Source organism: Lathamus discolor, chromosome 6 (assembly GCF_037157495.1).
Source record: "Lathamus discolor isolate bLatDis1 chromosome 6, bLatDis1.hap1, whole genome shotgun sequence".
Lineage (NCBI taxonomy): Eukaryota > Metazoa > Chordata > Aves > Psittaciformes > Psittacidae > Lathamus > Lathamus discolor.
Window position 1 is genome coordinate 74,994,066 of NC_088889.1, and position 20,782 is coordinate 75,014,847.

The 20,782-nt window shown below is 36.2% G+C and overlaps 1 protein-coding gene across 11 annotated transcripts in view; it reads left to right on the forward strand.

Annotated features, from left to right (window-relative positions):
* SNX29 (sorting nexin 29) overlaps positions 1 to 20,782 on the forward strand; it is a 172,700-nt gene that overhangs the window by 40,043 nt on the left and 111,875 nt on the right. For all 11 annotated transcript variants that reach the window (XR_010613610.1, XR_010613608.1, XR_010613609.1 and 8 more), the window contains exons 15-18: positions 2,534 to 2,640; positions 11,832 to 11,948; positions 15,821 to 15,876; positions 16,612 to 16,693. Coding sequence is in view for 7 of the 11 variants with exons in the window: in XM_065683773.1 (XP_065539845.1) it covers positions 2,534 to 2,640; positions 11,832 to 11,948; positions 15,821 to 15,876; positions 16,612 to 16,693 (362 nt within the window). In the remaining 4 variants the exon portion in view is untranslated. The remainder of the gene's footprint in view (positions 1 to 2,533; positions 2,641 to 11,831; positions 11,949 to 15,820; positions 15,877 to 16,611; positions 16,694 to 20,782) is intronic.

The following is a 20,782-nucleotide window of genomic DNA, read 5'->3' on the forward strand; positions in this document are numbered from 1 at the left end:
AAATGAATACATGTATGCTTTATGCTCAAAAGCTATTGAATCAATCCACAGTGATTTTCTGTAATATTTATCATTAGTGACCAGAATAAATTGCAGCTGCATGCACTATTTGTAATAATTTTTCTTATATCCTAACTTCACACATTGTATTTTTAGAAAACTATTTTTTTCCCCTTAGCTGACATTGGAGATTTATCTGAATTTTTAGTAGTACTTGGGCCTCTGACTCAAAAAAGTACTTAAGAACATAAACAATTCCTGAGAGCTGATATATTTAGATGCACTTCAAGAAGGGAGAGTGAAACAAAAGAAAGTATTTTCTTTTACCAAATTTATAGACACTATTGCACCCATGATTTGCATAGATCATTTTCAGTATCTCATCATAGGCATTCATATTTTTCAGATGTGAGCCTTCACAATTAAGAATATTTGTATTATTAGAAAGAGCTATTTATATTTTTTAGTACATCTATCATTGTGTAACTTAAGTCAAATTATTTATTTCCAATTGTGGTGTAACTTAAAGTGACAGTAACAACTTCTCTGAAGTAATTTGGTTTGTAATTAACTGAAATGCTTAAAAGGATAATGGAGTGTTTTTACAAGACCTGTTTTATTACTGTGTTCTGAGGTTGTGATGATTTTGGGAAGGGAATAGGATGAAGAAACTACTGTTTTCTTTACTTTTGTCAATTTAACTAAAAATTCTTGTTGGTTTCCTATATATTATTTTACACACTTCTAGGGTAAGGTTCTTGTAACTAGCCTTACATGTTAGAGTTCTGATCTGTTTGAACTTGGAAAACTCCCATTGTCCCCTTTGGCTGGAATGTTAGGAGATAGTCTTCTATGTTAGGAGGCATAAACTGTTGCATACAACTAATTTCACTGCTGCCCTGTTATGATGAGGAATTTCAGTGATGATTAATCTTCTGCCAAATGGTAATCAAACCAGAAGTTTTAAATGTATTGTATGTGGATTTTAGAATGCTCTGTTATTAGACTTTCTGTGGAACTATTTTGAAAGAGTCCAAATAAATCGAGCTTCTGCTGTTGTTTTTATGACTAGAGAAGAATCTCCATTTGTTGCAATAATCAGATCAGATGCTATTTAGCATGGCTTTTAAAGTTTCCAAAGATAATACATGAAATGCAGCATAATACTTTGACTTGCAGTGACTTAAAAAAGCATTATAAGATTAAAAAAAATTATAATAAAAAGATTATAAATAAATATAAAATAAATTTTATATAAATATAAAGATTATAAATAAATTGCCCAAGAGTTAGAACTGTTGAGTTCAGAATATCAGACCAGCTTTCAAATGAGTGATCACTGCCATAGACTAAGCAGTTTGATATTGTATTTAAATATTAAATGAGCATCCTGCGTTCCCAGCCATCAGCAGGAGTTGGATGTGGACCATTTTTCAGACCTGCTTAGATATAATAACATTGCACATATGAAAACGCTGATCTTAGAAGTTTCTGGCTAACAAGCAAAATTTACAGGAAATAGGTCTTAAAATAGCTTTCAAAATTCACTTAATAAAATAATAAAGTTCAGAATATATATACTTCTTGAAACAATAATCAGTTCCCAGGCTCAATAGTGTTTAGTCAGCTGAATCATGAAGTCTTGTATCTACCTTATTATGGCAGTATATATAGTCTAGCTATTGAGAAATGATGAATGCATTTGATAAACCTCTCTTATTAGTGCTTGTTTACTTTATAAGTGCTAACTTGTCTTTGTAGAAATTCATGATCTGTGAGAAGAAGTTGAATTGGACTTGGTGTAACTTGGAGAATAGGAGACATGCTTAGAATAAGCATTAAAATGATCATGAAATACATAAATGATAGCTAGGAACAGGAATAGGATAAACTGTAGTTTCCAATTCACTGTAGGTAAGAAGAGGAGTAATGGGCTTAGATGGCAGGTGAAGGAATTTTGATTAGTTATCAAGAAAACTTGTCTGAGAAGAATACTTAAATTTAAATAGATTGTGCAGAAAAGCATGAAATCTCCATTATTGGAGGTTTCTAGGAATAAATCAGACAATTAACTGTCAGGAATGAAATAACTGCAGCTGATTCTGCTTCATGCAACTGTGAAATTCCCAGCCCTGTTTTCTGTAATTTCTGTGATGTGTAAATAATCGTTACACGTAATATGAAATGATATTTTGGAAGAAAAGTAGAAAAAAGACATAAAAGAGAAGCTTAGGCTTAGTTTTGCAAGGCTTTGGGTAGGAATTGTGGTTAGTACCTACATTTAATAGATAGCTGTCGTCATAGAGCAGCGAAATGCTTTTAGTTTGATTATTTTTTTTTTCACTGTTGAGAGTACCTGTTTAAATGTTGCTCACAAGAAAGCTCCCTGCAGCATTTATTTTTTATTACTTGTAATACTGTTTAATATTACATCCGATTTTGTTTCTTCTAGCAACTGGTTTTTAGAACTATTACTTACAGACAGGTGGTCCTAGATATTTATGTAATTTAACATGGTATCTCTTTGTTTTAGTTCCGCCCAGCATTTGGAGTACTGATGGTGAATTTCCTATGCCAGAGCAAAAGCAAGTAGAAAACAATGAGGAACTAGCCAGCTCTTATGAAAGAAAATTGATAGAGGTAAAGTTTGTATTGGACAAAATCTGTGAAATCATAGTTGTAACATGACATTTGAAGCTGTAGTTTCTTTGCTTAGTTGTTGGTTCCCCTCTTCCCCCATTAGTGTAAAAGAAAAACCTTTTGCTTTTTTCTTTTTTTTTTCTTTTAATTATTTTTTTGAGGAAAAAAAGGAAGATTTAATTTTCAGGCTTCTGTGGTTAAAATACAAATGTGTTAATTCATCTTCAAAGCAGATTTTAAAGCAATTCAGGTAATTAAAAATACTTTTCCTAACACGAGTACACATTATACTTCAATATTAAAATGAGGGTTTTAATAAATAGATTTCTTGATGTTATAACTGGTGGTGGTGAAGCTCTGAAAGCAGGTTTGAGGTATTGTGTAAGTTACAGTACATAATTATAGGCATTGCTGTCGTGTCAGTTGAGCTTTAAAATTGAGGGCATTCTGAAATCTGTAGCTTTTTCTGTGCTTTCATAGTGGTTTCTGATTGCCAAACTGTGTTTCATTTTTGTATTGCTTTACCATATAGTTTATTGAATGCTGTAGTATGGAAATGGTGATGGAAGCTACTAGTTCTGTGGATATGACCATGTTAGAAAAAGTTCCTAAAGCAAGATTCACTTCTAAGACTAATGTAAAATTCATTAAAGAAAAAAAATAAAAGGAAGAAAGATTAGGGTTTCATCCTAAATTTAAATACAGATGATTTTCCAGACTAAAGTAATGAAATTTAATATCTAATACCCATATCTCCTATTAAATATTAAATGAACATTTTTATAAAAAGTAAAACAATTCTCTTTCTTTTTCCCAAAATACTCTGAAATGGGATACTCATAGTAACTGATTAACATGAAGATGACTAAAAATGCAGGTCATGCATCAAATTGATTAATACAGTTCTAAAACATTCATACTTGGTTATCGTTTTCTCATAGGACCATGTGAAACTAATTCTCTCCCTAATGCATACCTTTGGTTGGGTTCTTCTGACTCCTTTCCCCTGTTCTGTACCTATCAAAAGGCTATCTTAATTAAGACCACAGGTAAAATATCTTTGAGCTTTAAAAGCATTCTCCTTAGTTCTTTTAAGTGTGTTCTGCATGTCCAGGAATTTGTTGCTAACACTTACGAGTTTGGGGCAGACAGTGTTAGTAGCAGCTCTGATTGCACAGCAGGGAATATAGCCACTGGAAAACCTGGTTGCAAATCATACCCAGAGGAGGAAGTCTGCATCTTAGTCTCACTTCCTACAGTGTAACAGTGTCTTCACATACTTGAAATGGGATGTAACCTCTGTAACAATCCAGGTGTATTTGTCGAGTCATTACTCCTTTTCTCTGCACACACAAAAGGTGTGAAGTCTTACTTTCAAAGGATAGCCTGTGTTGTGTTCCAAGTTGAGGACTAGGATAGAAACCAGTGTTGAATGTTGTTCTGGCAGTTTCACTCAGCTAGAATTCGGTCTGAAAAGTGTTCTGGCTTCAGCAGTTTTGGTAACACTTATTTTGTCCCCAGTAGACTATTTGAACTGAGACAAAGATTCCCTTAAATTTCTTGGTAGCTGATCAGGACATAGAAGTCTCTTCACAGAGAAACAACTAGCTGTCAAGAGATTAAAAGGAATGATCCTGCTGAGTAAGTAGAGATTTTGGGTGTCTGTTTTTCCACAAAAAATTATTCTTAATATGTTGAAGGAATTTTCAGGTTTTTACCATATTTGTAAAAATAGTTTGTATTTTTTAAAGTTCTTTACTCACAATCAGTAAATCAGTTAATTTAACCAAGTAGATAGAGAAAAGTTAAAAATTATGAAGGAGTAAAAGAAACTTCAAGAAATTTTTCACTGAACTTTATGCTTCAAACAGTAGTAGAAAAATTTTTGTAATAATTCTGCATAATCTTTATGTTGTATTTTCTTAGAAATAGTGGTGAAACATATATGTAGTCACCACAGTTTCTTCTAAGTGCCCAATTTTGGGGGGTTTAGGATACCTCTAGCAATTCCCATGTTTTCCAGTGTCATATGCTGTGGGACTAGAATGCTGTTTTATTTTAGAAGAGAAATTAGGTTGATTTATACAACTCTCAAGCCATGAATAATGAAGTGTGTTTAGAATGATCATGGCTGTAGACCAGTAATGAAGTAGTAAATGTCTCATTAGAGAGAACATCAACTTTCTTTGTAGTTTCAGCCTTTAGTAATTTTGTCCACTCTTTATGTGAGTAATTTTAGCGGTGGACTTTAACCAGCATTTCCTCAAAGTTAAATTGTAGGTTATGTTCATGATGTACTAAATAGTATTATGGGAGAACTCTGTTAAAGGCTCAATAAATGACACTGAATTTCTGGTTTCCTGGCATAGACTATTCCTGTCAGACTAGTGAATGAGTAGACTGGCTCCTCTGCTACAGTAGCAGGCTTTTGAGGTACTAAAACTTGTATCACAGTGTATTAATCCCTTATTGAATGCCCCATCCCCGGCAACATTCAAGGCGGGGTTGGATGGGGCTTGGAGCAACCTGGTCTAGTGGAAGGTGTCCCTGCCTGTGGCAGGGGATTGGAAGTGGCTGATCTTAAGGTCCTTTCTGACTCAAACCAGTCTGTGATTCTGTTCCTCTGCGGAAACACTCATTCTTGCAGGAATGTTGGAGAGAAACTGGACAGTTAAATAATAATTTCTAACTCTCCAAGGTTTTTCTTGTAGCAACAAGAGACATCTCTACATAAATTAACTAGGAATTGCTCAGGTTTATGTAAAGTTCCATAGAAACCTACAATTTGCCTTTTAATGAACTTGAAAAGACCCGTGTACCTTTACCTAAATCTCACAGATGTAACTCTATGTGGTACGTGTGCTGCTGTATTTTTATGCCTGACAAATCAATTTCTGAGCAGTTGGTATGTGAGGCTGAGGAACTTTTTCTGTTGTGGGAGGTGCATTTGTTGATCATGTAAACTCAAGATGTGAATCACTTTGTTGTGTGAAAGGTAGTTTTGGCTGTTAAGCCAAGCTTTCACCATTCTGAAGTTTCACGTGAATTTTCATGCCTTGTGTTCTCTCTTGTCGAACAAGGAACTCGTTGGCTAGTTGCATCCTGAGACCTCAGATGTATGCTACTGACTATTTTTACTCAAACTGCCTTCTAGATTTTGAACTCTAATCTCAGTTTTATTTCAAGGCGCTCAAATGACTTTAATCTGTGGTGAGGGATTTTTTGTTTGAGTCAGCAAAAAACCACAAGAAAAAATTCTAGTATGTATCACTTTTAGTTGGGTAAGTAGCTTTTAAACACTTTTATATATTTGACCTTTCAGTCAGTCATTTTTTTTAAGGGTTAATTTTGCTCAGATTAATTTTGTACTAGGATTTTTTTTTAGTCATATGCTACCAGATAATTAAAGAAAGCTTCTAAATATTGGAGGATTTTCAAATGTTGAGAATTTGGCTTTGCTTATGAAGCAGTACATGAGTTTTATTTGTTTTCTTGTTACAAAATATCAAAATCTTACATCACTAGAAGCATTGCCAGAAGGTCTCAGCATCTTTGTAGAATTCTCTCAGTTCAGAGTAATAGGTAACAATAAAGAGTAGTGAATTTCTTTACTATGTCTTGAATTAAGATCTTGAAGCGAGGAATTTTGGTGATATAGCAGTTTTGGTAATGTCTGCATACCATGCATGATCTTCTGATCACTGCTGAAGATTTCTGTACTCTAGATGTATCAAAACACAGAGGTGCATATAAAGGATGCCAACAACTGATGGATACGCTCCTTAACCATGTTAAGTTATCATGATTTAAAGGAAAAAGGAAGGTTAGAAGCTTAGGAACAGAGGAATAAGTGACAGCAAATTAATATCTGTGGAATAATGAAACCACAGATTGATGTGACTTCAAGCAGCCTGCTTGAAGGACTGCTGGGGCCCAGAAATGTGTTTGATGTTGTGGGAAGTCTTTTTTATTATTTTAGTCTCAACATGGCATATGGGGGATAACAGGGAGAAAACTGTGATGAGGAAGAAATCTCTATTATGCTTTTGTGGTTCCACAGTCATTAATAAATGCTGAATCTGTTGATATCAAGTCAACTGAGCTCACCAGTTGGTTTGGGTTAGTCATGGAACCATGGTTGCATTTGTGTAGCTAAAACATACAGTATAAAACTTGTGCTGTTGTGGTTGGATAAATGTGAGTTATGGGAGGAAGTTGTTGTGGTTTAAGCCCAGCCAGCAACCCAGAACCATGCAGCTGCTTGCTCACTCCCCCACACTGGCCGGGAGACGTTCCCCCTTCCTCCCCCCGACTCCGGAAGGGATGGGGAGGAGAACTGAAAGAATATAACTCCCACAGGTTGAGATAAGAACAGTCCAATAACTAAGGTATAACACAAATCACTGCTGCTACCACCAATAATAATAATAATGATAAGGGAAATAAAAAGGGAGGAGAATACAATCGCTCACCACCTGCAACTGATACCCAGCCCAGCCTGAGCAGTAATCTAGCCCTTCCAGGTAACTGCCCCCAGTTTATATACTGGGCACGACATGCTTCGGTATGGAATACCTCTTTGGGTAGTTTGGGTCAGGTGTCCTGTTTCTGCTTCCTCCCAGCTTCCCCTCCTCCCTGGCAGAGCTTGAGACTCAGAAAAGTCCTTTGTCAGACTAAACATTACTGAACAACAACTAAAACCTTTTGTGTTATCAGCACTGTTCCCAGGCTGAAAGTCAAAACCACAGCACTGCACCAGCTACTAAGAAGGAGAAAAATGACTGCTACTGCTGAACCCAGGAGAACAGTTAATACCTGATCTAGTGTCAAGCCTGCTAGGTACAAATCTGTCTCTTAGTATTTGTTTGAAAAACAAAAAAAATCATCAGCGATTTACATTAGGTAATATTTTATGGCATGTAAAATGACTTTTTCTTGAGTCCATGGTTTTTAGTATCTGGTAATATCAATTTAGTTCCAAGTCTTGTTCTCTTGGAGGCAGGCTATGGAATGCTTATTAGATGTAGTCTCCTGATTGTAACTGTGTGTCTGTATTAAATTGCTTATATCAGATTATCCTTGGGGATACTGCTTGTACATTCCAAGTATTTTGTGTTAGCTCATGAAGATTATCCTAGTAAAGGGATAATGAGTTGCAGTTCAGAAGAGCTGTCTCAGCGTAGCAGATGAGGTGAAACCTTCCTCTGGATGTGAAATGAGAAATTAAAAGGATCTTGGGAAAGATAATGGTGGTTTAGATCTGTTGTCTTGGCTTTGGCTTTTGCTGTAAGGATACATACAAGGATGCAGGTGCTAGAGACATGATATTTTTTTATTCCTCTTATTAACACTTAGTTTATCCCTTTTATTAAACTCATTATTCTCTATCTCTGATTTTGCTTTTGCTGACTTTCATAATCTCCGCCAGGCACAGCTCTTGCCAGAGGAGAGTTTTTCCTGTCCAGTGTGTTAGTGCTCTTTGATATGTCAGGATTAATCTTGGTAGACACTGGTTAGTACTGTACATGGTACAGTACAAGGACTGTAATATGTACTTCAACCAGTGTGCAAAATTCCCCATGTGTTTTGAGTTGAAAGCTACAGCTTATTTTCTTCTTGCTGGTTTTGATGAATTATGACTTCTGCTTACCTTCTATAGCTATAGTATTTATAAGCCTCAAACAAGCCAAAATCCACATCACAAATTAAAAACCAAACCCAAGTTGTAACAACCAAAACACAGTCCTATTCTTGAATGGATCTTTGAGTCTGCCTTGAACCAAATAACTTGCTTGCAGATAGGATGTATCAAGAATACAAAATGAAAGTTTTGAAAAAGAAAGCAATGCCCAAGCATTTCCTGGGTGTGTAAGTGAAATTGCCTGAACTGTTTGCCATTTTGAGACTTACTGGTTTTCACTTGTAGCAAAATGAAATTATTAATATTTAGTAGGATATCTGCTCCTTTTGGGAGACCTTTGGCTTTATTTCTGTTGGGGAAAAGTGTAGAAAAACGTTGATCTTTGAAAATGGCATCTTCTCAAGGGAAAAATGCACCCATCTGAGAGCAAATGGGAGCAGCTTGCACTTCTCTCTAGAGTTTCTGAGGAAATGTGGCATTTTGCATTTTGCGATATTTACGGGGGGGGGGGGGGGGGGATATGCCTGTACCTGACAAAAAGTCATTAATTGAAATATAGTTCGTGCAGAAACTTTTGAGTTTTAGCTGAAAATTATATTAAAAACAAAATCAGTCTTCAATTAAAACACCCTATTAAAAAACCTTATTGTTTGTGTTGCAAGTTCTTAAAAGTCTGCTTCTCTACTCTAAAAGCTTGTCCTTCTAAGAGAGATTGTATTGTTTAGTGAAACATCCCTATCATGGTTTGTTTACGTGAACAGCTTAAACCTCTGCTGAACATGAAGTGGTATTAACCTGTGTCATTACCTGGAGACTGCTCTTGGCTGCAGTGCTGCAGTGCAGGATAGCTGCAGTGGTAGCTGCCAGGCAGCAGGACCAGGCTTAGATTTTCTTTGACAGCAGGTCTTTATAGTGTTCTGTTAGCGTGCAGTCTCAGTATTTTACTCTAGCCTCAATTCAACTTCATGCTAAGAATTTAGGCTCTTGACTCAGGCTCTTTGATAGGCCAAGACCAACTCTGAACAATCATCTTGCCAAGGGAAGTTTAGCTCATTTGTACTGTCATTGTCTGCTTTAAACATACTGTCACGGAGAAAAACAACTGTGAAGGAGATTGTAGTCCCAGTAGGGAAAACTATTGCTTAAGCTTCAGTGTGGAATGAATAAAGGAAGATGTTACATAAAATGTAACTGAAAGGATTTAATTATAAGTAGACCTCTTTATTGGTTTTAGCAGACCTTAATACAGGAAATATTAAAGGAGCTTAAATTAGTATTGTTATTCACAAGTGTATCTCACCACTCCTTTTGGCTTGCTGTGATGATAATACATTTTTCTTTGACAAGCAAAAGTACTGAAGTAACTTAGTTACTAATAAAAGTGATTTTCACAAGTAACATCACCTGCTGATTTATCTGTCTGGTAATATATAACAGTGATTTGCTGTTTTATTTGCTGTTCCCTTTTTATTTCTTAACTTTGCTAGGGACACATAAATTTTTGCATTACTTCCAGTGTTTTGAGAGAGCTGTTGAATTTACATATTAATTGGTTCTGCAAGTAGAAAGTTATTTCAAGAACATCCAAATTAGAGAGAGACAAGACAGTCAGATATTACAACAGAGAGCTGAATTTTGTTCTTGTGATTGAGACAGGCACTGCAAAAATCCAACATAATATCAAATATGGGAACTGCATTCCATTCATAAATTTGTGTATTGCTTTTGATCACCAATCACCCAACTGTCAGCACGAGGGTTTTTCTCTGTGAATTTGCAACCGGTAGCATCCTACATCTTTGTGCATGTGAAACACAGGGAAGTTTTGCCTCCCAGCCCAGGCTGTCTGTGATTAACAGTGTCCTGCCAATATGAACCAGGATCAGAGAGGGGCTTGTGATATTTGTAAATATTACACCTGTCGCTTTGAATTGAAATGAGTGGCTAAGCTAGTATGGAAAACAGTCTATCCAGAGTTAGTGGCATTGTATTATTACTTTCTCTAGTAAAGTTGGTGGTTTTGTTTGGTGCATTGATATTTATAATGTATGAAGCAGAAGTGCTTGCTAAGTATTACCTACTATGGTAGTCATAATGCAGAAATTCATGTGCATTTAGATATCTTTTGTTTTGGCAAAATGAGCTTACTAACAAGTGTTTGATGTCAAGAACCTTTTATCAAGACTGATGCTGAATTAATAACTGAGATATGAATACATAGTGGATCATGAATTGATAATGTGGAAATCCTGATTTCCTGATTTTTATCAGGAGGAGTTGGTGAAGAGTCTAATTACAAGTCTGGGAAATTAGTTTTTTCTGATGGGATTAAGTGCAACAGAAATGACTGAGAAGAAAAAAACAGAACCCTAAACCATTAAATTGAAGCTGATTTTTTACTCTTAATAATAGTGATAATCACAGTAAAAGTGATGATGATGATTATGATAATAATAAAAAAATGCTTTTTATTGTTGAAACTATTGTATTTGAAATGAAACTTTCATTCAATTTTATAGTATAATCTGATAGTAGTAGCTAAAAATCTTGCTGAATGCATATATTAAACTTCTTTTAGTCTTGCTCCCATTTCTGTTGGTTTCCCTGTCATATTCTCTTGATGAAATTTGGGAAATTTTTTGCTGTTTGGGAACCTTTGTCCTTTTGGAGCTCTTCCCCCTTATGCCATAGGTTTACATTTCACTTCTGTGTAAGAAAAATTCAAGAGCTCAATATCATGTTTAACCTTGATTTGAGCTTTCTTGTTTCTTGCTTATCTTGGCAGGGAACCAACTTAAACATAGTTTGCTTTACATAACCATTTAGAAATGGGTATGCTTTTCATCCTTGTCATTCATCCAGCCTTGTTCACTCCCATAAATACCTTGCGTCATTTGGTGCTTTCTTGACGCTTTGATTCAAAAATGGAGAGCAAAAACATAGCTTGACTTCATGTTCAAAGAGGCCACACTTCAGACCATACTAATTACACTACTTGATCGTAACTGGGGTTATTTTTGTTCCTTTGACCCCTCACAGATTTGTCTGGGATGGGTGGATTTTTAGCTCCAGTCCTGTTAAAACTCCAAGTAAGAGTGTAGAATATGACTAATGAATTATTGACAAAGTTTAATGCAGTTTGTGTGTTCTGCATTATTCCCAGTTCAAATACTTGTGATTAGTTTGCAACTGTTGAGTGCTGTGTTTAATAGTGAATTAAACTGAGAACAAACGTTGAGAGGTGTTTTATTAGAATCAGTTGCCGTGGGATCTCTTTTGATAAGAAAAGAAAATTGGACAGAGAGTTGTAGTTTTGTCCTATTGAATTCAGTATCAAAACCTACATTTCAAGGCATGAGTCAAAATTATTCTAACAGTGTCTGTTCTTAATGGTCAGTTCAAACTAATGCGTTAGCAATGAGATGCACTACTTAAAGAGCATGGTAAAATAAAAAGAATATATGTCAATGTTGATATATGTTTAAGAAATAGTGTGGGGTTGGGTTTTTTTCAGTTTAGAATGCAGTTATCTCCTGGCTTTGTTTTCCAGGTAGCTGAAATGCATGGGGAGCTGATTGAATTCAATGAGAGGCTACACCGGGCTCTGATGGCTAAAGAAGCTCTTGTGTCCCAGATGAGACAAGAACTAATTGATTTGAGAGGGCCGGTAAGTGTCTGCTTATTACAGTGTAGAACATCACTCTGGAATGAGTTCAAATCCTTTACTTGTGATGAAACAAAATACATAGTGGCTTTTAAGAACTAACAGGTAATAACACATCTGTCAAGAACACCTTACTTAGTATTTCGATAGTGTTTGATTCTCTTCAGCAGAGTTGAATGTAAAATAGATATATTCAGACAATAAAATTGTTTTCTAGCAACTATTGCTTCACTTGGGCTTTTTCTGTTAAAAGAACAGGGAGGAAACAGGAGTTACCAAGAACATTCCTAATAGTTGTCCATCTTCTAAGGGAGACATATTTTGACAGTTCTGTTTTCTCATTGCATGCTATTACTCTTTACTTTTTGGTTTGTACTGGAAGCATTCATGCCTCTTTTATCATAACATTTCTCTAAAGTGGTTGATAGCTCTGTGTGCATTAGTGAAGCAGGATTTCACCTATAATTTTCAGCCTTTTAGATGGAAACAATCACATCATTATGTTAAGTGATGACAAATGATAAATAGCATATGTATTATAGCTGTATTTTCTTACTCGCATAGTTTGGACTTTATGTCCCTGTTCAGCAGATCTTGTTTGTAATCGTGTATCTCCGTATCCTAACCCAATAGGTAGATATTGATACCATATTTTAATGAGTCAGATACTGATAGAAAACTAATTCCTAGAACTTTTCAGACATGGAGGTATTACCGTATTTTTAAGGACTAGCTAAATGCTTGTGGTTATTATTTGCTGATGTCCAAAATGAAATAGAATTTAATATAATCCTAATGACTATTGCATTACCCTAAGTGGATACATTTGAATTCTATATAAGTAAACAAACTCTTTGTGGATAGTCTGACCATTACTTACAGAATCATAGAATAGTTAGGGTTGGAAAGGACCTTAAGATCACCTAGTTCCAACCTGCCTGCCATGGGCAGGGACACCTCCCACTAAACCGTGTCACCCAAGGCTCTGTCCCACCTGGCCTTGAACACTGCCAGGGATGGAGCATTCACAACTTCCTTGGGCAACCCGTTCCAGTGCCTCACCACCCTAACAGGAAAGAATTTATGTAGATTTGAATTAGAATTTTCAAACTTGAAGTGTATAACCACCAGAAACTGTGGGATATGAATATTTGATCCTCCTTTGATTTGTTTGAAAATATCGGCCAAGGACTTAATATTTATTATTAAAATAGTATATAATTTAGTTTGTTGTAAAAAGAGCTTCATGATTCTTCACTGTCTTCTCTTTTCCTTTTAATGCTGATAATCAATTTTAATGGCTATAATGTATAACTGAATTGTCACAATGATCACAGAATCACAGAATCACAGAATCCCAAGGGTTGGAAGGGACCTAAAAAGATCATCTAGTCCAACCCCCCTGCAAGAGCAGGGTAACCTACAGTACATCACACAGGAACTTGTCCAGGCGGGCCTTGAATATCTCCAGTGTAGGAGACTCCACAACCCCCCTGGGCAACCTGTTCCAGTGCTCTGTCACTCTTACAGTAAAGAAGTTCTTCCTGATGTTAACGTGGAACTTCCTATGTTCCAGTTTACACCCATTGCCCCTTGTCCTATCACTGGATATCACTGAAAAAAGCCTAGCTCCATCATCCTGACACCTACCCTTTACATATTTGTAAACATTGATGAGGTCACCCCTCAGTCTCCTCTTCTCCAAGCTAAAGAGACCCAGCTCCCTCAGCCTCTCCTCATAAGGGAGATGTTCCACTCCCTTAATCATCTTTGTGGCTCTGCGCTGGACTCCTTCAAGCAATTCCCTGTCCTTCTTGAACAGAGGGGCCCAGAACTGGACGCAATATTCCAGATGCGGCCTCACCAAGGCTGAGTAGAGGGGGAGGAGAACCTCTCTTGACCTACTAACCACTCCCTTTCTAATGCACCCTAAGATGCCATTTGCCTTCTTGGCCACAAGAGCACATTGCTGGCTCATGGTCATCCTCCTATCCACCAGGACCCCCAGGTCCCTTTCCCCTTCACTACTTTCCAGCAGGTCAACCCCCAACCTGTACTGGTACATGGGGTTGTTCTTCCCCAGATGCAAGACTCTACACTTGCCCTTGTTAAATTTCATCAAGTTTCTCCCCGCCCAACTCTCCAGCCTGTCCAGGTCTCGCTGAATGGCAGCACAGTCCTCTGGTGTGTCAGCCACTCCTCCCAGTTCTGTGTCATCAGCAAACTTGCTGATGGTGCACTCAGTTCCCTCATCCAGGTCATTGATGAAAATATTAAACAGCACAATGATCTTTCTAAATTTCTAGTTACTGGGTTTCAGAACTTCTGCAACAAACAGAGGTATATTCAAAAAAAAGTATGTGCTCTCAAGGGTATGAGGAAGTACATTGATGTGATCACTCGATCACTGTGTTTACATTACAATGAAGAGCACTTCAATGACCATCTCAAAATCAGTAAGCAGTCTGTTTCTACATAAGTACTGGAGCTCTTTAATGTCATCCTTTTTCTTATTTCCAAAATCCACACTCTGGTTTTGAGAGGTTTATGCAGAACTTTCAATGAACTTAATTAAAATAACAGTATATATCTGGTGGTAGGATTTGTCGCTTCAGATACATGCAAAGAGAGTGTGCAGGTTGTAGGCAAGACCGAAGAATGGGTGCTCTTTAGCACAAGAGCCCTGGGAAGCCAGGCTGTGTGCTGGGTTGTGAGCAGACAACAGCTGGTGGTGGTAATTGTGAGGCAGGTCCTTTCCACCTTGCTCCTCCAGAAAAGGATAATGGAGGTGTTCAGCATTCTATATCTATGCCTTGGATCTGACTTGGCTCTGCGCAGTTATTTTTCTTTGCCTGGCAGGAATGACTTAGGTTTTGCTGATCTTGCGAAGGCAAAATTCAGTTCTGTCTTGTGTATTGGGAGGTCTTGAGCTGGCATGTCAAGACATCTGGGGAGCAGATTTTCTTTAGTTCCCTTAGAAATTTTATATTACTTTGCAATGAATACATACATAATTTGTACATGTTATATGTATATATTACTGCTTTACAATAAACAGTGATGTATATTTAGGTTTCTTAGAAAATAACCTGAAACCCAGTAATATGCCTGTAACGTACATTATAGAGATACATTGAACCAATATTTAATTTAGAACTTGTCTCTGGAAGTTACCCATTTTATCAGGTTTTTTTTTTTTTTTTCATCAAAACACACTATTCTCTGTTACACTTTACATTTTATGGTATTTAAACGAGAGAAGATGCCCTTTTTATGTAATTAGCTTTAATGTAAGGTAAAAGGTTATTGCTGTTTCAGTTCTAACTGTTCTTTCAGTTTTGTTTTCTCACAACTGCTACTTTTGACTCTGCAGGTGTTAGTCCATCATTGCCATCTTTACTAACTTTTATAGCTATAGAATGTTTAAGAACACAGCTGAAGTAAAAATGATTGCATGTCTTTTTCTGAATGGAAGTTGGTTGTAAACCGAAGTGATCACTAGGTTTTAGGCACTTCATCTCTTCCCATAAATTATTTACTCACAATGTACTTTGTTTTAGCATACTTTGTTTCTGAAGGCATCTAATAAGGATGCTTTTTTTCTGGGTTTTCTGTACCTTTCAAAATTACATGCTTTTACAAACCCCAATTTGTTTCTTTCCAAAACTATAGCAAATTCTGAGGAATTCACAAGGGTGATGTATTTATAATCCTGTTTCACAACTGTTTATTTTTTTTATTGTTTCTCAGTAACAATTTTTATTGGCATTTAAAAAAATCGAATGTTGAATTGTAATTTCCGCATAATATTATGTTTTCTTAATAGAAAGCATAACAACCAGTGTGTTGGAATTATTTATGTTTTGTAAACACAGGTCCCTGGAGATTTGAGTCAAACGTCTGAAGATCAGAGTCTGTCAGATTTTGAGATGTAAGTTTCATAATGCACGCATTTTTCTCTTTGTACTGTTTTTATGAGAAGGAAGAATAAGCAGAGGCAATATTTTTTTTTTCTTGTATTATTTCCAGTAGCTGAATTCTCAGCTGTGGTGTTCTGCTGTTAAAAAGTATAGAGAGCTGCACAGTCCATGCCCTAGTGTAGTTTTTAATGATGTTGAATATAAGGAGTTTAGATTTATGAGGATGCCCTTGGAGGGCTTTTTCAGTGCACTAGGTCTTGTTATTCTAGCAAAGCATCTGAAAGTTCCTGGTTTCTGTTGCTTTGGGTTTTATAGATGCTATTCATGATGTGGTGGACTCTTATTTCTACAGAAGGACTCCAGACTAATGAATTGAGCTTTCTGTGGATGAGGGGGTGAAAATGTAGCTCATGTCTTTGAATCACAGAAATTTGGAGGTGAAGAGTGGATGGAAATGGCTTCTCTATAATTGTGTAACTCTAATGAACTCAAGTTTTTTGCCGAGTTATGTGGACCAAATGGAATTATTTCATTGCTCTTTATCAGTTATGTTATAGCTATGATACAGCAAGCGTAAAAGGTTCAGGCAGAACTACAATTTTCCTTGTACTTCATGGGAATCATTTGAAATGTTAAGTTGCTTCGTTGATCACTGATCATTATCTGAATCACTGGAGGTAGTTGCTTTCCAATTTGTATGCATAAAAATGATTCCCTATTATAATTTTTTTTTCTCTTCTCCTCAGATCAAACCGTGCTCTTATTAACGTTTGGATTCCCTCAGTCTTTCTGCGTGGCAAAGCTGCTAATGCATTCCATGTGTATCAGGTAAGTGACACACCTTAATGCAGATTCTGTGTAAAAGTTTCTGACTGAAATGACACATTTTAATAATTTAAAGATCTCACTGTAATGTCATTAGAGATCAGGTAATGAACAGCAGCAGTAACTTCATATATATATTCATTCATAGGATTTTGTTGATTATCCAAGTAGTGTGTTCTGAGGGTTGGCTTTTAATAGTTTAATACTTTCAAAGCATGCTAACAAGATGACTGCATTGGCTGAGGAGTGCAACAGTATTAATCAGTAATGCCTTCTTCAGTATGTGGGTACATACTGGGGATTCTTCATCAGGAACTGGAGTGCTAGAATAAGGGGTAATGGATTTAAACTTAACTAGGAGAAGTTCATGTTAGATGTAAGGAAAAAAAATTCTTTACTATGAGGGCCCTGGAACAGGTTGCCCAAAGAAGTGGTAAAAGCTCCATCCCTGGCAGCATTCAAGGCCAGGTTGGACAGAGCCTTGGGAACATGGTCTAGTGTGAGGTGTCCCTGCTCATGCCAGAGGGGTTGGAACTGGATGATCTTAAGGTCCTTTCCAGCCCAAACCATTCTGTGGTTCCCTATCCATGACTGGAAATCTTGCTTGACAGACAAAAGATGGATGTGGCTTACTATAGTAGCTCCTTCAAAAACATTTTGAGTGGTTCAGCAAGCCTTCATTATGTGTCACTGGACATGTTCATAGTGTGTTCTGCTTCAGCTAGGTCTGCATTCAGGGCTTTGCACTCTAACCTACCTTGAAGCATTTAAATCTTATGTTGTTCCTTGATTCCTGGTTCTCAGTTTCAGATCAATTATCCCCTCCTTGGGTAGAATGGAAAGGCAAATTTTAAACTCTCTTTAATGTGCTGTCTCAGGCTATTGGCATTTCTTTATTTGTGGATTATTAGCAGCTGCAAAATTTTCCCACTTATGTTTCAGCCACGTGTAATTACCTCTGAACAAGATTTCTAAAGCTTTTTAATAGTCATCTCACTCTGAATGATGATTTGTGTCCATTTTTATCTGAAATCAGTGTTGCTGCCTTTGTGGATGAGCAGCAAAGGGTAGTGTTAAAGGGCATCTATCATGTACTATGTAAAAAGCTTTGAGTTCTAAGAGTTCAGTGTTGCCTCAAGCATTTTTACATCTAGACTGTTGATCAAGCAGAAGCTGAGATGGGATGTACCCCAGAATTTTCTTCTTTGTGTTTTTTGGGGGTGTGGTTTTTTTTGTTTGTGGGTTTTTTTGCTTGTTTGGTGTTTTTGGGTTTGTTTTTTCATTTTTTTTTTTTTTTGGGGGTGCAGATGGTTTTTTGTTTTTCCCAGAAGTTGCATAGCAATTTTGAGTTTCTGGCAGATAACTACAAAATAAGACAATTGTGGAAAAATATTGGGTGTCTGAACCATGAGGTCTTATGTTTCCAACAATATGACACTTGAATTTCTGCATTCTCTTGATTATTACTTTAAGCTATATCTGCAGGTACAGATTAAAATGAAGTCACCCAGTGAATATGCGTCTAAATTACATTTCTGACTGCTTAGACTTGGCACACTTGTTAAAGATGGTGAGAAATAACATGTAAAAGTCCTGTCTGTACAGCATTAATTGTGTGTCTTTTTAATATTACTGATACGTGCTGTTGTGTGAAAGGTAAGAGGGGGGAAGATGACCCAAGAGTTGATGTGTCTTTTCCTGATACATATTTCCTGAAATGCCAAAGCTTATGTGGATGAAATGAACACAATTCCATGTTTCTTTCCTATTTATATGAAAAGGTAACATAACTTACAAATACCAAATTGTGGGCATGAATTGTTGCGTTGTTGTTAGAAAGGAAAGCACTCCAAAGCTTTTCCTGTGCAAGTTGTGACTAAGAAGTAAACTTAAACTCTGGCATTCTCAGGTGTGTTCATTAATAATGGTCTGTTGTTCATACAGGTTTTCCTCCTCATTTCATTGGTTAGTGAGAAGTAGAAATAAAACAATTGTTTCAACTGCTTGTGGATACACAGAGTTTAACTATAGGCACCTCTTTAGTACGAGATGCTGTGATAAATGAAGGAATGGGAGGAAAACTTTCTCTATATGTCATTAAAGGCTTTTAAGTTCAGTAGTAATATTATTACTGCCTAGGAAGGCCATTTTGTTTAAAAACCAACCAAACAACAACAAAAAAACCCAAACCCACAAACCCCCAAAACAATATAAAAATAAAAATTGCTACCAGTTTGCAAGTAGTGAGTGGTTAAATAGCCAAAAAAGCCATTAGGAAAAGCACATAGCATATATCTGTTTGAAAAAGGGTCATGGAGAGTTTGCATGTATTGTAAATAGTTGCATTTTTTTACCAATTATTTGGATTTTATTATTTGCCTTTTAGCTGCATTCGCTTTGGTTGAATGGGAAAAAAGAATCCTTTGTTATTCTTAAACTTGCTTTTGTATTTTGATTTTTGTTAGTGTCATTACTACTAAGACACGAACCAGAAACAATTTTATTTATAAGGTTGCTATCTAATGTGCCAAATCTATATATTTTTTCAAGTAATAAAATACTTTCATTAAGGCATATTAGAATTGGAGTAAAAACTTTAGTTATTTGAAAAAATTAATTTGATTTTGCTTGTAATCTGATATCAAACTTGATATCAGACTTAGGAACTAAGAGTTCAATACTTTTCATGCAGTTTGTCTGTACATGACCATACAAACATCATCATGAAAGCCTGGAAAGTATGCAGAATTCATATATACTGGAGTGTTCTACACATTCATTTTCCACAGGAGAAATACTGAGATAAACTGAGCTTCCCAATTTATAACAGGTTCAGAGGTTTATCCAAAATCTGCTGAAGTGAATAGAGGGTTAGATGTTACTATTAGTTGGCTTTGGTTAATGGCTCAACTACAGTGACTTGAACAAAATCTAGGGTTTTTTTCATTGTGCTTTTGCACCTTATTTCTATTTATCATTGGCATGGTGTGTTAGAAAATACGTTGTGCTGATGCAGAGTCGGTTTTAGTAGATTTGATCCATTAATCATTAGGAGTGGAAAACAACTTGTAAAGGCTAAGCGTCTTGAGAAGAGGAAAAAAAGAAAGCAAAATATGATTGTAAGATTTTAAAAGATTGAAAATTCTACATTTAAGTGTGTTGTCTACAATTGCTCATAATTTTGGGCATCCATAGTGGGTAGAATTGTGTTTATTGGTATATGCATTTGAAAAAGTTACAAGTTGTTATGAATGTACTCTGATTATCTATTCATACCAGCCATTTATGGGACATACGTTATGTGGAAATTTGGAAGTGTCTCTCTAGAGTAGACCAATAATGTCTGTAGTAAGACTAGTTTGTCTTTCATTACAGAACAGCACAGAATAGTATAGAATTCCTCTCCTTAACAGTTGTCTATTTGCTCTTTTCATGGTAAAAAAACAGGCGAGCAAGAATTACGTGTAGAAATGACCAAAAACTTCTATAGTTCTTATTAAACCTTGATCTTGGTACCTGCTGAGATCTTTCCTTATGGAAGAATACATTAAAGGCATTCCTGCCAGGAACAAGAGTATGACTGGGACAAGTATCTGTCTAGCAAATAGCTTTATTTTCTACCACTGTGCATGTGAAAAAAAGTTTTCCTGAGTAGACATAAATTCACAATAGACATAGTACTTTGATGAAATACTTGAAGCAATTGCCATATCTCTGATCAAGTATGTAGTCATGTGCTTGCTGAATACATATTTTGCATTTCATAGCTACCAGGAAAGCACTAATTTATAAAACTTCACAGTAGCCTCAATAACAGAACTGTGCATTTATCTTGTTAAATCTCCGCCAAAACATGTGCCCCTGATTACAGGGAACTAGATGCAATGTTGAAATTGTGGAAGAGGATATTTACCAGGCTACCAGTACGTAATGAACTGACAAGGACTGGAAGTGTCAATTAAGATAAATGACTGAGCTCATTTCTGAGAGTCCTCTTATTTGTAATAAACATTATTTTTGCTGCTTTATAATTTTTTTCTCTAATGGCAGAAAATCAAAATGCACGTTAAGGGGCCTACAAGAGATCTGGAG